Source organism: Tachypleus tridentatus, chromosome 3 (assembly GCF_004210375.1).
Source record: "Tachypleus tridentatus isolate NWPU-2018 chromosome 3, ASM421037v1, whole genome shotgun sequence".
Lineage (NCBI taxonomy): Eukaryota > Metazoa > Arthropoda > Merostomata > Xiphosura > Limulidae > Tachypleus > Tachypleus tridentatus.
This window is the reverse complement of record NC_134827.1, coordinates 73,673,889-73,690,026: the sequence shown is the minus strand read 5'-3', so window position 1 is coordinate 73,690,026 and position 16,138 is coordinate 73,673,889. Positions and strand designations below refer to the sequence as shown.

Genomic DNA, 16,138 nt, shown 5'->3' with positions numbered 1-16,138 from the left:
ATGCAATTCAAATCAAGAAAATAATTTTAAACTACTGATTTTCCAGTAACTTGTGTGTTAAATAATGTGTAATTTATTGGTTTTTACTTCGAAATTTAAAATTTGGTAGCTGTATTATTTAATCTTTTATAAGAAGGTGCAGATCTTTGTGACCCAGATTTTAGGAACTAATATATCTTTAATGGTGCATAAGGAGGCATGGATTTAGAGAAAAGATACATGAGGTCCATATCTTGTCCACTTATTTTTCAGAAATTAATATATGTATTACTTAATGCTATGTAAGAAGTTGCTGACCGAGAAGCGATTTTTCAAAAATAAATAAAAAAAGCCAGATGTCCTCAAACTACCAAATTGCAAGAGATTTCCATTTTTCATCTGATTGAGATGTTAATCATCATACAAGAGTTTTGAGGCTTCCTAAAATCAACACAGGTAGGGTTTACATCAATTCAATTAAGACCTCAGCCAATAACTGATATCTAAGCTAACACAACAAATTGAGATTCAATCAAATACCACTATTGTAAATTTATATGTGAAGGTTTATTTTTTAGATTCATTTTCATGGAAATTAGCATTGTTTAGAACCCTTGCAGCTTTTATATTATAGAACACAAAGTTGTTACAGAATCTATTTTTCATTCTTTACAAGTTAGGATTTTTCCGAGATGTTTTTATTATTTTCTGAAGAAAATGGTAAAACTATAAAAGTTTGAGAAGACATCTCCATTATCAATGCTCTATCTCAAACCATTATAAAGAAACAACTATTTTTATTTTCATATCAAACACATTACTAGAAATAAAGATATAAGTTTTGAAATTACTAAATTATAAACCTGATGAGTAATTCACAGAATACATTACCATTACGTTAAATTTGTTGGATTTATTTGGGTTATTTTAAAACTATAGGGTTCATTACAACTAACCCAATATTACTGTACATCATTATAGTGGTTTCTTCTTTCATAAAACAAAAATACCAAATATTTAAAATATCACACAATCAATGCACTCAGTGTGGAAAACTTAAATACTGTTAACACCAATCAGAAGACTTTTGAATTTTATTTTTATTCATTCCCTAATGATTTTCAAAGTTTGTAAGATGAAGATAGAACTACTGAAAGTTTATTTCTAAATGAATTGATGCTATTCTAACTTTTATGTTTAACTTAATCTTAGGTAACTGAAGAACATAAACAAATATGGCTTTTACTTTGGGTAAGTACTTGTTTGTCTAGTAAATAAAACTGCTATGAATATTCATTCTCCTTGATTTATTACAAAGTATCTGGTTAACTGCACATTTATAGATACAACACTAACTTAAACATGGCTATAAACATGTAAAACAATGTTGAATGTATAATAACAAGCATGGAAACATGAACACAGTAATGTTGGATCAAGTGACCAATTGTAATAACAAGCATGGAAACATGAACACAGTAATGTTGGATCAAGTGACCAATTGTAATAACAAGTATGGAAACATGAACACAGTAATGTTGGATCAAGTGACCAATTGTAATGACAAGTATGGAAACATGAACACAGTAATGTTGGATCAAGTGACCAATTGTAATAACAAGTATGGAAACATGAACACAGTAATGTTGGATCAAGTGACCAATTATAATAACAAGCATGGAAACATGAACACAGTAATGTTGGATCAAGTGACCAATTGTAATGACAAGTATGGAAATGTGTACCATTAGTGTTGCAACAAGTGACTGATAAGTGAATAGATTTTTTTGTTTCTTAGTATTGAACAAATTACTTGGATTTCACACAAGATACACTGTCACCTACAAATCTAAGATTTAAAAAAGTGACTCAGTTCTTAATTATTGTGCCTGAAGTTTAAAATATATGGATTACTATAGCTTTTACATTTTTTTGCTACTTGATAAAATTCATTAACACAAATTTATAATAAACTTTATCTGTTAATTCCAACTGTATTTCAACAGTTGTAACTCAAAACTATTTTAAAACCAATGATTAATCACTTTCTGACACTTATTTAGGATGATTCATGAAGAAATAAAAAGTTAATATTTTTATTCCTGCACAGCTGTAAGGAGTTCCACCAATAAACAAAACCTATTTGTCAATAAGTTTTATGAATTTTTTGCACATCCCAAAAAACTATCTTTTGCTAAGTACCTATCAATTCTTGAATATATTATACATTTTTTTGATTTAACAAATATTCCTAAGTTTTTGTATAAGACTTGAGTGAAACTTTGTTTTGATGCCATCTCAAGTGGTTTGATAATTTAACAAAACATAGCACTGAAAGCAAGTAAAAGGAAAATTTAAATGTTTCCATAGTGCAAGAATTAAAATGTGAAGTGATATTAGAATAAATATATAGGCCTGTTTATTTTATTGTTTCTACAAATGTTCCTTTTGGTCTCATTTAATTGTGAATTATGAAAATATTTATGTTAAAATATATTTGTATAAAAGCAACAGAGATACTTTTTAATTTGAAGATATCACATACCTCGAGACAGTGAATGTGTGTGTTTTCTTATAGCAAAGCCACATCGGACTATCTGCTGAGCCCATCGAGAGGAATCGAACCCCTGATTTTAGCATTGTAAATCCAGACTTACCACTGTACTATTGGAGGGCACCTTGAGACAAGGTAACCTTATAAAGTTTAGAGATGGGTTAAATGTGTAACAAAGAAAATTTAATTACTTGTTTAACACAGTGACAAATGTAAAGTATTTTGCAAACGTTCCGTATTCATCAGGTACAAGAAGTTCACCAACAAGCAGGAACATGTATATACAGATTGCAGTATGAAACAAACAAGTCAAATAACTGGTGTGCTTATGGCTTAATAAAGTCTTGTTGATGTCTGGTTCTTTGTTAAAAAAATCAATATTTCACCTTTCAATACAGATACTGTGGGTTTTATGCAGTTGCAATAGTCGTAGCTATAAGCTGCTTTTTAAGTTTACCAAATAAAATAAAATTCATCACTAAATCATAAATTTACTGCTTCTTGAAAATAGTAAGCCACCTAAGTTATTCTAATGATACCTTTTTTATTATAATTATTATTTTTTTTTATAATATTACATTTATGTGTAACCTACTTACACAACAAATGTAAATTAACTGGTTAACTGGATACTTAATAATTTCTATTTGCAATTGTGATGCATTTTCAATAGCATTATTACCTTGAATAGTGACAGTAAAATATATTAATATGATTTACAGAAGATGAGTTTGGTTTACTAAGTATTTTAAAAACAAATATAATGGTGACCATGAATCGATGTTTAATGGAGATCAGCAATTTGTGTGTTAAGTAGATAATGCCCAGACTATCTTCAAAACAAACTGTGCCAAAATTTTTGTTAGAATAATGTAGTGGTTGAAACATTTATGAAACTAGTTCACACCTGTTTTGTTTGGCTGGGAAGGTGGGGGCAGTTGTAGGAGAATTTACTATTCAATAAATGACCCATCAATCAATAAACAAATACCACTAGTCACCAGCTCTTTATGTGCAGAGCTAAAAGTGTAGTATCCCAAACAATACAGAATACCTTCATCATATCTACCTGCACAGCATAAACTGCAATATGTAATGCAACAAGAATACCTACATATCTACCTACACAATTAGATCTGTAGAATCACAACTAACAATAACTCCATCATATTTAAATACCCAGTTAAACTAGTAATATCACATGCAACAATCAGAACATCATCACTATACTTACTTGCATAGCAAAGTCAGTAGTAGCACAAGCAACAATAGGCACATGATCTTTAAGTGTTAGCTCTCCCATCTGCTTTTTGACTTCATCAACATTGCTTGGTGTAATCCAACTGTCTTCTTCAGTATCACTGTTACTATCTTCATCTTCTACACAGTCAAATTCCAGTAATTCTTGTTCTTGCTTTCCATCAACGAATACCATGTTTTCTTTTTCTAAAGAACTTGAATCTATTTCATTCTTGATATTTTTATAGTTATCTTCACTTATCTCAGGTTCTCTCTTGTTACACTGTTGATGACCATAAAAATGTATACAATGAAACAATGTGGATCCAGACAGGCTTATCTTGTTACACTGTTGATGACCATAAAAATGTATACAATGAAACAATGTGGATCCAGACAGGCTTATCTTGTTACACTGTTGATGACCATAAAAATGTATACAATGAAACAATGTGGATCCAGACAGGCTTATCTTGTTACACTGTTGATGACCATAAACATGTATACAATGAAACAATGTGAATCCAGACAGGCTTCTCTTGTTACAATGTTGATGACCATAAACATGTATACAATGAAACAATGTGGATCCAGACAGGCTTAATTTTATGCAAAAAAAACACATTCCATTCATTCAGACATTATATCATTTTAGGCTCTAGTTGATTTTGTTTCAGTGGAACTTAAGAGGAATAAACATATTAGGTTTGAGAACTTTATGGACTGCAACTGCCCATTCAAGAGAATGTATGATTCTATGTAGACCTGTGTTTGAAAGATGAACTGTCATCTTCTCTTTCAGAAGATAGTTGCAAGTAATTAAGCTCTCATATCAGCTCTAGTTGGCTCTCCATCTGACAACAGAATCAATTACACAGAAACATTGACTACTCTTTTTTATCTCTTTCATTGTACCAACAGTAAACACTAAAGTACAATGCAGCAGTATGGTTAATTTATTTTCATACTTCCTTTTCATTATACAAACAGAAAAAGAAACACCAAAAATACTATACTTTAACAATTACAAAACATAAAATACAATTATGATGCAATATTACAGAACATTTAATCTATTAAGCCTATGCTACAAATTGTCTTTATTAGCCAAAAACATAAAGCTTGAAAAATAATTATTCATAGCAGTGAATAAAATATTCTGAATGATTTTGTTTATTTGCAATTAAGCACAAAGTTACACAATGGGCTGTTTGTGCTCTGCTCACCACTCATTCTAGTAAGTCTGCAGACATACCTCTGCACTTCTGTGGGGCTATCACAAAAGAGAAAAGATTATACAACTGAAACACAAGGTACATTGTGGAAATTTTAACATTCTTTCTCACTGTAATTTATTTTAAAATTGCAATGTTTATTACACACATACATACATATCAGACTTTTCTTAGTTATGCAGAAACTTGCACAACAGGCTAAGTATGCTCAACATCCTCTACAAATGAACCCAGAATTTTGACAGTGAAAGCTTTGAAGTTCACAGACAAAGGTAGTTAAGGGTATTTATAGCTAAAAGGGGGAATATACAGTTTAAATGCATTATATAATTTCTGTAATGCATATTGGTGTATAGAAGATATTTTAATACCAGAACATCAAGTGTTCGTTTTCTATACTTAGACACAACATTTTATTCTTTGTGTTCTTCAGGAGAGTTCCACTAAAACACAAACTGTAACAGTACAAAGCTTCAAGTGGTTTAAGTAATAAATTCTAATTGAATATATAGTGTGCATTTGACATGCTTAGGTAATAAAGCTTATTATTAAAATAATTAACTGTTAGCTGTTACAAACAAAAGTTGTACTGAAGTTACAGGTTTATTATATAAAATAGGATGAAAGAATAAAACAGTTAAAGGCACCAACTTTTGCCATTTTACATCTGTGGTCATAGTTATTTGATAAGAACTTTTGTAATTTATGTCAGTGTAACTAGTGGCTTTAGTAAAGATTTTTATGGAGTATGGTTGTTTCAAGTCAGGTGTTACTTGTTCATGATTAGTTAAAACATTTGTAACTGCACTTACATGTTGTTTATAAAAATAGTCAATATGTTCTCCTGACTTTGTACGCAGTTATTCCAGTTTCTTCTGTGTACACATAACGGCGGATGTTACAAGTAAGCTGGTAAACACTGGATACCAGACATGCACCTTTACATTGTAAACACATTTTTTGAAGGTGGGCTTTATTACACTGTGTACAGAGATTTTGAAAGCTGATTTTTTAGGGTTGATCCTAGCTATTCTGGAACTTTAACTGGCAGTTTAAATTTCTTTGTTATAGTACAATTATTGTTTTCCTGAAGACAGTTTTATCAATTAGAGATGTTATAATAATATACATTTTTGTGTTATCTCTAGAAAATTGGTTTTTACCCTCAGTATTTATCTGTTTTTCATGCTGGAAGTGGTGTTAATTTTTTTTGCATCATAGACTTTGAAAATTTGTTTGATATAAAAATGTGGATATTCATTGCTCAGAAGAAGTGATCTTAATTCAGCTCATATATTAATTTTTTTCCCCACAGCTGTGAATGAATCTTAACTAACTTGATATATAGTATAACTGATTATAAGGTTTTGTTAGCTTTGTGTCCAGTGAGCATATGCTGATATAATTAGAACTAATCTTTTTGTCTACTATTTAAACACCAATTTACCAATTTAAACACAATATATTGGGTTGAGGAATAATTTGTGAGCGTTTTTTCAAGTTAAAAAAATATATTCATAAATGAAACGCTTTCGCAAAATATTTCATGTCATTTGGTAAATAATTTTTTGTTCTAATAGATGGTGTGTTTGATTTTCATGTCTTTAATTTTTGCTTTCATTTTCAGCTCATTAAATGGAATGTCAAGCGGACAAAATTGAGCATTTTCGACACCATCTGCTTTTCGCATTTAATTTCTTGCAATTTCGTTTACAACAATGCATACTATATACCTAGGTATTACATGAAATAAAGTATCATAATAAATGTTTTGGGTGTAACGTGTTCATGCATTGAAGTATTGTATAGTCTTGCATGTAATGCTTGAATGAAATTATTTAAAAACGCTCACGAATTATTCCTCAACCTAATACTTTTATATCACTTATAGTAATATCTGTTCATTGGGCCTGGCATGGTGGTTAGGGTGTTTGATTCACAAACTGAGAGTCAAAAGTTTGAATTCTTGTTACTGAATATGCTTATCCTATATGGTCAGCCATCTGTATATAAAAATTCTAGGCTCATAAAATTAACAGCTGATGTTAAACTAATTGGGATTAAAATCATTAAGAAATATGAAGATTACCTGTTTATTGATTGTTGTTATTTTTTATGGACTAGCAGGTCTATATATACCTGTGTTGATTTGTGTTGTCAGTCAAGAGGATTATCCTTTAGTTAGATCCTACTCTTCATTTATTTGTACATAAACTGTACATTTATACATTTGTGCTTTTAAGCATCAAGCAATTTTTAAAAATGATAAGAAGATTCTTCCTGGTATTAGTGGTAGTGCTAGTAATTGTCCTGCTTGTAGCCTCTTTTCAACTTCATATAAACAATATAGCTCCACATGCACAAAGTAAGGAGCTACACAGGAAGTTACTTAAACCAGCTTACTTGAATAGCCTTTGAGGGTATTTAACACTCTGATTAAAGGACAAAAACAAAACTGAAGAGAACTAATAACAAATTTTGATAATACCAGTAAAGCAAAAGAACTTAATACTAAAAGATCTCTGAGAGTGTTTGTATAAAAATGGAAAGTTAAAAATATTGGAAAAGTGCTTTATACAGGGACCAATAACAATGCCATTGATATAAGATTTAGTCATTGTAACTGTACATTCACTGACCAAAAGCTTATTTTGAAACAAGTTACAGTGTAAAGCTTTCTAATGATAAAAAAAATATTTTGTACAGAAACTTGAGAGAAAGGATCAAATATTAGAAGTGGCCTCTAATAAGTTTATGGCAAAAGGGAGGAAAATGAAAGTCAGACATGTAAAATAAAACTGATTCCATTGTTAATATAGATTAGGTGATTCTATCATGTAATAGGTCAAATGACAAGGATGAAATAGATGAGTTTCTTTTTCAAAAAATGATCACACAGGAATCAGATTGACTTCTTCCGAGATGCATGCTTATGCAAAGTTGTGATTTAAAATTTTTTTAAACAAGTAGTAAAACTGATGTTTAATTTCTTAATAAAATACTTCAATACAATTTCACTCATGTTTGTAATTAACAAGAGACTAATTATCATACAATTATAGTCAACATGTTATGTACCTAACTTTAAGATTTTAACATTATAATTTCTCCAATATAATTGATTATTACTTTGTTTATTCACATTAAAATACCAGGCTTTATATTACCTTCTCAACCTTACTTCACAGGTTCACAGTTCAGTCAGTACAAGTTAACTTTTACTGTCTAATTTCTTAAAGAATAGAAATACGGCACTAGTCCACAAACAAATACAGCGTACTGTCTGGTATGAGCTGTTTACAACCCTTGTGCATTTGTTTTTCAAATTTCAGGGCTTACCATTCAATAAAGGTAAACCTTCTGCACATTTTGAAATAGATTATTTTACATTGCTATCATCTAGATTGTAAAATCCAACAACAGCACTGTATGAAATTTTGAAAGGAAAATTATCTTTGTTATTACCCAGGAGGTAAAATTCAACTACTGCATGGCTAAATTTGAATATATTTTGAAACATGTATTATCTTACCTCGTTATTATCAGGGTTGTAAAATCCAGCTATGGAGTTGCATGGTTCAGTGTTGGTGAATTTTGATTCCACCTGTAAAAATTAATACCAATTATAATGTAGATAACATTAACAAAAATCAAATTAATAATTTTTATTTGAAAATGTAGTTTAAACCTCTACATTACTCCACTCCCTGTCTGTTTTCATTCAGTGGTTTATATTATATATATACACACACACATATACAGTTCATGTAATTACATAAAATCTCATTCAGGTAATGTGATTAGCCATGTGCATTATGATCTCTACAGAGAGAATCCCTCATGTGTCTCTTATTTCTTACAGTCTCAACTTTTGAGAGAAAAACTGGATTTTTATTGTAATATTTTATTATAATAATTCTTAGATCATAAATAACAATCAGATTTAACCCTTTCTTGATTAGTCACTGATCAAAATCCATGTCATCACATTTGTTAACTTACATTCAAAATTTTATTGAACTACTCTTTTGTGAATTTATGTGAATAAGTTTGGTATCAAATTGTAAATTATAATTCAAACTTTAATATTATATATGAGTTAATTTCTTAATTTAAAAGTAAATATAAAAAGAACTCACTTAAATACAGATTCTGGTAAGTCAGGTGATATGTTAAATGCAGCTATGGTTAAAATTACGTTTGTGATGTCAAAATATTAAATCTATAGTTCTGTAGAAATTAGGAACTCAAATTACCAAAACTGACAAGCTATAGTATAAAATAAGAACTTTATATCTTTTTTATTTTCCTAAGATATTGCTTATGTACTGAGTCAAATACAGTGGTCCCATTCACCTCTTTCTATTTTTAGAAATGGTACTGTATATATACTCACTTCAACATATAATATATGAATAATCAATCAACAGATTAGAATGTCCCCAAATTGGTCTTCTCAGTCAGTTTAATCTGTGAACAGACTACCACGCTCTTTCGATTCAACATTTCAATGAGGTAGGTTGTGTCTTTAGTCTACTAGAAGTTTCATATTTTTTAAAATCTTAAATACATCTTAGTTACTAAGCTTAATAAATTATAGTGGAATTCTGTGGTATCAGTAGTTATTTATAATTTTTTGGTTATTCAACTGTAACTATATAAAACCTAAAAATTTTTTTGTTTGATATCCTCCATGTGAGAAATTTAAAAAAAACTTCACAAAATAGGTCCAGCTGCAACAGCTTATAGGTCACAGTTATAAAAAAAATAATTGTTTGCCTTTATTTCTTGATTTATTGTTCTATAATTTAAGAAAAATAACTTTCATAACTTGTGTATAACTAGTAATAATGTATATACATATATAATGTATAATAATTTAATTACTGTACAATACAAAATACAGGTCCACTAAAACTCAGCCAAGACTGGATGAGTTTTACATTATTAGATACAGTAACATGATTGCACTACACTGCATCAATGCAAGTTATGTAATGTTCGCTAGTCACGACTAGAAGGTCAATATAATAAACAGAATATAACATTATGAGACTTAAGCTGCTTAGACTAAACATTTGTATTTTTTGTTATAACATGTAGTTATTCTAGGAGGAATAAAAACAAAAACAATTTATATTTATTTCCTAGTTTTTTTATGATGGTTATGAGGTCAGTTAAGCGAGACCCCACACAGGGTATAGAAAAATAATGAAATATAAAGTCTTACTGAAAACAAACATCTGAAATGTATTTCAAAGGTTTTAGAGATTACACAAATAAGATACGAGATTTTGAGAATGATGAATAGTCTTTAAATCATAACATGAAATCACTTTGTACTTGGACTAGTAACCAGATAGACTAGATGGTTTTACAGACAAATTTTTAGTAAAAATGTTTCATTAAAAATCTGAAATTTTGTATAAAAAGAATAACTTATAATCTTTGCTGAAAGTCTGTCAAATTTTGTAAACGTGTACACGCTGTATCAAAAGTTATAGGGTAAATACTTAATGTATGTAAATGTATATATGAACTTGTGTATTAATGTTATACTGAAAGAGTTAATCAAGACCAGCAAACAGAATATTAACAAAAGTAACTAGAAAGATTTTATAATAGGACAAATGTTTAGGGGAACAACTAATGGTAAATTAATGTATTTTGAAAGTAACTTTTCATTTGTAATACTGTTGCAATTCATTACAATATAAATTTATATAACTGTTGATTTCAAGTTATCTTAACTAAATAAGTCAAAAATTTTACATTTTAAACAAAAATATAAATATATTTGACATAAAATGCAGGTTTATAAAGATAATCTCTAATTTCGTTCAAAATGTAATGAGAACCTTTTTTATGATGGACATGAAAATCTGATATAATATCAAGTTACATCAAATTAATGACTATTAGAGTTGTAAACTGTTATGTAATTACTTACCACAGCAGTGTATGGCTCAGTTTTTAGGTGCTCTGTACCTACATATTCCTTTTCTAAAAGATATGTTAGAGCTAGGACTCTCAGGTCTACAGGAGACAGTGTTGGGTAGTCTCCTGACTTTTTGGCAAAATCACTAACTAAAATGAATGAACAAAACATACATTCTTCAATGTTAAACTGTATATATTTATACAAAGATAAATTTTTAAAAATGAAGATGAACAATTCCTAATACCAAAGTCCACAAATTTTGTTAAACTTACATAGTACTTCTGATTTAAAATTTTTAAGAGTTTAATTTCATTCTAAAGATCACCGATTAAATCAGAGTTAGAGTTTTGTCTTTTATATTAGACTTCTTTGTTTAGAAAGTTCATTGAATTATAAGAAATATTTCTGAAGTGGACTACTAAGATATTACCTCGGATGAAGACTAACAATGACAGGTTAACACCTCTGAAATGGTTTTTCTCCAGAAAGTGGAGTAGATTCCTATAAGCTTGTTTTCACATTAATTTAATTCTTAGAACAGGTAGAAATAATTCACACTGGTAGTGGCAGAAAGGGTAGGAAGGTGTGAAAATGTTAACTTTATTAGCTACCAAAACAATATCCTTAACTATACTAACATACAGTAACTAGTATCTCACACTGATGTGGTGGAGGGACTAGTATAGTTGTGAACATCCTAGACAAGCTTCCTTCAAAGAAGGCACTTGAAAAGGATAGCTCATGTATGGAAAACAAAACAAAAACATGATTGATTGAGCATTTGCATACAACATATAATACGACTAGGGCAATGGTAAAATCACATGGTATGTGTTCTATTTTTTAATCTACCCACCTTACATACAGAAATGGAGGCTAAGTCCCTTCTTATTGAATAGAGAGAACATACTGCCTCATCCCACTGGCCAAACCAATGAGAAATTGGCACATTATTTAATAGAAAATTATACTACACTAACATCAATACCTCTTCCCTACATCTCACTGCAATGTACTTCCCATCCTAATTCTTTCTGGAGGGATTGCACAATTGGTATGGAACCCTTCTAAATGACCAGCCCAAAACTAGGAAGCATTAATGGCAAGTGTCTTCTCATATTTCACTTGATCACTACATAGGGCAAGAGGGAGAGAAAGCTGAGTTGGGAAGACATAAAAGTTTTCAGAACTCAACTGAACCTAACCACCACAAAGATGTTTCACTGAAGAAAGTGGAGTGTGTAACTATGAAACCTAATTTGAAAAGCTAGTATACAAAAATAAGGAAGTTGGCAGACACTCTCCTGGTGCTGGTTTTTGATGTTACTTCATGTTAGGTACAGTCTGGAATGGACAATGAACAGTATTTATATATAACACTTCAGTAGTCTTGCAGATAGTGAGCATGTCTCTAGTCAGGATGAATGGCTTTAACGCTTCTGTTACCCCCGAGCCAAAAGATTTTAGGAAGTAAATATACCCTGGGAGGCAAAATCTGCTATTAGGCTTTTTCTAAAAAGTTAATTGTGTAATAGAAAAAAAAGCAGGTAAGTGAATAAAAGACACTTAAACATGGTAAGTAGACTGGAGATAGTTGATATTGCAAAGATGACAAAACTAATACATGGAGAAGAGTATTAAATACAATAGTGTTGAGCATAGTGCACACTACAATCTGTAGGATCTTATCCAAGGATTATGGAAAGTGCAAGGCCAGAGTAAGTCAAGTGACTGACTTAATATGACGAGACATGATATAGCCTGCAAACATCTCCATCCAAAAAGAAATATATGACCTGGACAAGTTGATGTATGCATCTGGTAAGCATAAAGGATGAGAGAAGATGGGTCACACGACAATAATAAATGACTAAAGAAATCCAAAAATGGAGCTGTATGTGCCAAGTAACATTTGACAGTTTGAACTGAATATAAAACATGATCAAGATCAGTAGTCATAGAGAGCTAAAAAAGATGGGTAAGAAAGAACTACCTTCCTCCTCAGTTATCCAATCAACTATCAGGAAAGAAAAGAAATATCTGTGAAATAAAGTATAGAAGGTACCCAATGCATAAAGATCAGATCTGCAATGGCTACAAACAAGAAACAAGAGGAATTAGGTTTTGAGAAGGAAATGGTATAATATACAAGTGGTCAGTAGGCTAAACAAGGCATAGGTGTAGAACCACATTAGAGTTCCACTTGGGCAAAGGAATCAGATAAAGGGTGTGATGAAAGAAGTGGAACAAAGTGGAAATAACAGGGGAAGGAAAGACAGATCCATGGCAAAAAACGTGAAAGATGGTCAATAAGGACACCCAATAACCTACTATGATAGAAAGTGACCATTTTCTATTAAAAAAATCAGGTAAAGAAGGCTCAAAGGTCAGCAGTAGTAGACAGCCTGATAAGTGGAAGTTGCTGATGGATTGGCAACAAAACATAGCAATTTTCATCAGCAAATGAAGAGAGTGGAAAAGTATCAGGAACAAAATAAAATGCTTACGCAGTTAGAGAAATCTGACCAACAAGGATGAGACTGAACAAATTACAATGTGAAGGTAAAAAAAAAGGCACTCTTGAGTAAAAAGGATATATATAACATTGTAGCATCAGTGATCAGGAATAAGGAAGAAATGCACTAGATCAGTTGGTGAACAGAAGAAAATGGAGGCTAGCAACAGGACTAGATATGGAGTGTCACTAATCAAAGTCACATCATATGAGAGAAGGCAAAGAAAAGGGTACACATATAGAAAGAGATGAGATTAGTCTTGACTGAAGGAATCCACAAAAAGAGCAACATAGTGAGGTAATGAAAACCATGTGGGTGGGGGGGGAAGAGTTTGGAGTAGCAATGGCATCAATCATTTGTGTGCTAAACTGGGAACAACCCAAGGAAGGACACCAGAATGGTGTGGTCACACCACAGAAAGAATCTTATGCAAGTGAGAGGTGATCCTTCATTCAAAGACCCCATAACATGACAGGCAGTTAAACAAGCTGATTTTAAAGTATCAAAAAACAAAGTAAAATATTCAGGAGGTATCTGGAGTGAATCCAACCTTGATGACTGATTTGGGAAATGACTGCAAAATTGTTGGAGAGGTTCATAACCAAATAAATCACAAGTCAAGAATGGAAATAGAAACATGTTTGATAAGCAGTCAAGAGTTTCAGAACACTAATGTGGAAAGCATGCTTTACATAATAACAAACCTCTGAGGCTACAGAGTTGTCCAGATATGCACTTAATCTCATAAAAGAAACATCAGTGAAAAGATGAAGATTTAGACACAGAGACAACAGTGGATTGCTGACTATAATATGGGCATTATCCAGCCACCATAAATGATCTTTGAGAACAGAAGGCTACAGCATCACAAAAATATGAAAGTGGATCATGGGAAATTATTCCACTGGCTGCTCAAAGTCCATTAATGAAGCCTTATGTGATCTTAGTCTAAAGGTAACAGATGCTTGAGAAATGCAGAGTCCTCAAAAGAGATGACACTGTCAAGCAGGAAGTATAGAAGAGGTAGGAGTCGAGGTGAATAAGTCATTTGTTGTCTTACAGATGAATGGAGAAGGCACAGCTTGACTAAGAGTAGAATTGAAGACTACAAGATGAACCAAGTAATAGGTAAGAGAATGGAACAACTTCAAATGTTTAACCAGCCAACACACTTAAGTGTCTTCTTGGAAGAGATGTGATAGAGCTAAGAAGGTAGCATCTCAAAAGAAAAAAAGAAAAATGGTGAGAAGGAGACAGGCATCTTCATGTAGCAATGGAAAAAAAAAAGTTCAAAACTTGTTTCATTGAGCAATCTGTTTACATGGCTTGGTTGAATACATAAGCTAAAGTTGAAAGCTTGACACTGGTATACTTGATCCTGATGAACAAATGTCAGGAAGAAAGGGCAAACTGACAATGATTAATAAAGTTTAAGGTTGGGAGTGATGAAAAACTAAGGAGGAAAGGGATGAGACTGGTATCAAACAACTTAAAGTTAGATGTCAAATATGTTAGAAATAATCTTGAAAACTTCAGGATAAAGATAGACAGCCAGATGGAATCACAGAAGAAAGAATGGAAAATATAAATAGCAGAGAGGAAGATCAGCATCATGTCCCAGAAGGTTTCAAAAGCAGAAGAAACAGCTAAGCAGGAATGAAGCAGAAGATAACCAAGGTAATGAAAAGCATCAACTGTAGTTTTTATGAAAAACTGTCAAGAGCACAGTATAGGTGATGAAGGAAATGAGTAAGAAAAAGGCAAAGCCACAAAACTGAGTACCAGAGTTAACTCTTTCTACACAGACTCAGTTGATAAGACAGAGTTCATAACAACTTTATACTCCTCAGTTTCTTCACAAAATTTAGTGGATTTTTTGTTTACTAAAAATTTATAATTAAGTATTTTGAATTAAGATTTCTGTGTGAGTTATTATATCAAGTAGTTTTATTCACCAGTCCAAGTTCAAACTGATTTTCTTGTTAAGTTTAAAAATATTAGGTTGAGGAATAATTCGTGAGCGTTTCTAAATAATTTCATTCAAGCATTACATGTAAGACTATACAATACTTCAATGCATGAACACATTACACCCAAAACATTTATTATGATACTTTATTTCATGTAATACCTAGGTATATAGTATGCATTGTTGTAAACGAAATTGCAAGAAATTAAATGCGAAAAGCAGATGGTGTTGAAAATGCTTGATTTTGTCCACTTGACATTCCGTTTAATGAGCTGAAAATGAAAGCAAAAATTATAAAGACATATGAAAATCAAACACACCATCTATTAGAGCAAAAATTATCTACCAAATGACATGAAATAACTTGCGAAAGCGTTTCATTTATGAATATATTTTTTTAACTTGAGAAAACGCTCACGAATTATTCCTCAACCCAATATTTTTATATTCATGTGAAAATTTTCAAATTTCATTTGTGAAATTTCTAAAACCTCTTAAATAACTATAAAATATTATTTTCCAGTAAAACTTTATATTTTACCTGTTTCTTTGCTGGAAAAACTAACCTTGCAACCACCAAAAAACATTGAAAATAAATTTAAATTACTTTCCCTCTAGAATGACTTAAAATTATAACATTAAAGGTTTCTTTATAATTAAATTTTATTGGTTTATTGTCCATTAAATTGTGCCTAAGTTACCATT

General features: G+C 31.0%; 1 protein-coding gene across 2 annotated transcripts in view; it reads right to left on the bottom strand.

The window, feature by feature from the left end:
- The window catches only part of LOC143247184 (RNA-binding protein NOB1-like), a 43,904-nt gene that overhangs the window by 13,227 nt on the left and 14,539 nt on the right, over window positions 1-16,138 (bottom strand). Inside the window, exons 3-5 of one of the 2 annotated variants that reach the window (XM_076494831.1) lie at window positions 10,958-11,094; window positions 8,540-8,611; window positions 3,768-4,121 (exon numbers count right to left, since the gene is read on the bottom strand). In XM_076494831.1, the coding sequence (XP_076350946.1) occupies window positions 3,768-4,121; window positions 8,540-8,611; window positions 10,958-11,094 (563 nt within the window). The remainder of the gene's footprint in view (window positions 1-3,767; window positions 4,122-8,539; window positions 8,612-10,957; window positions 11,095-16,138) is intronic. The other variant, XM_076494832.1, reaches the window with a different exon arrangement.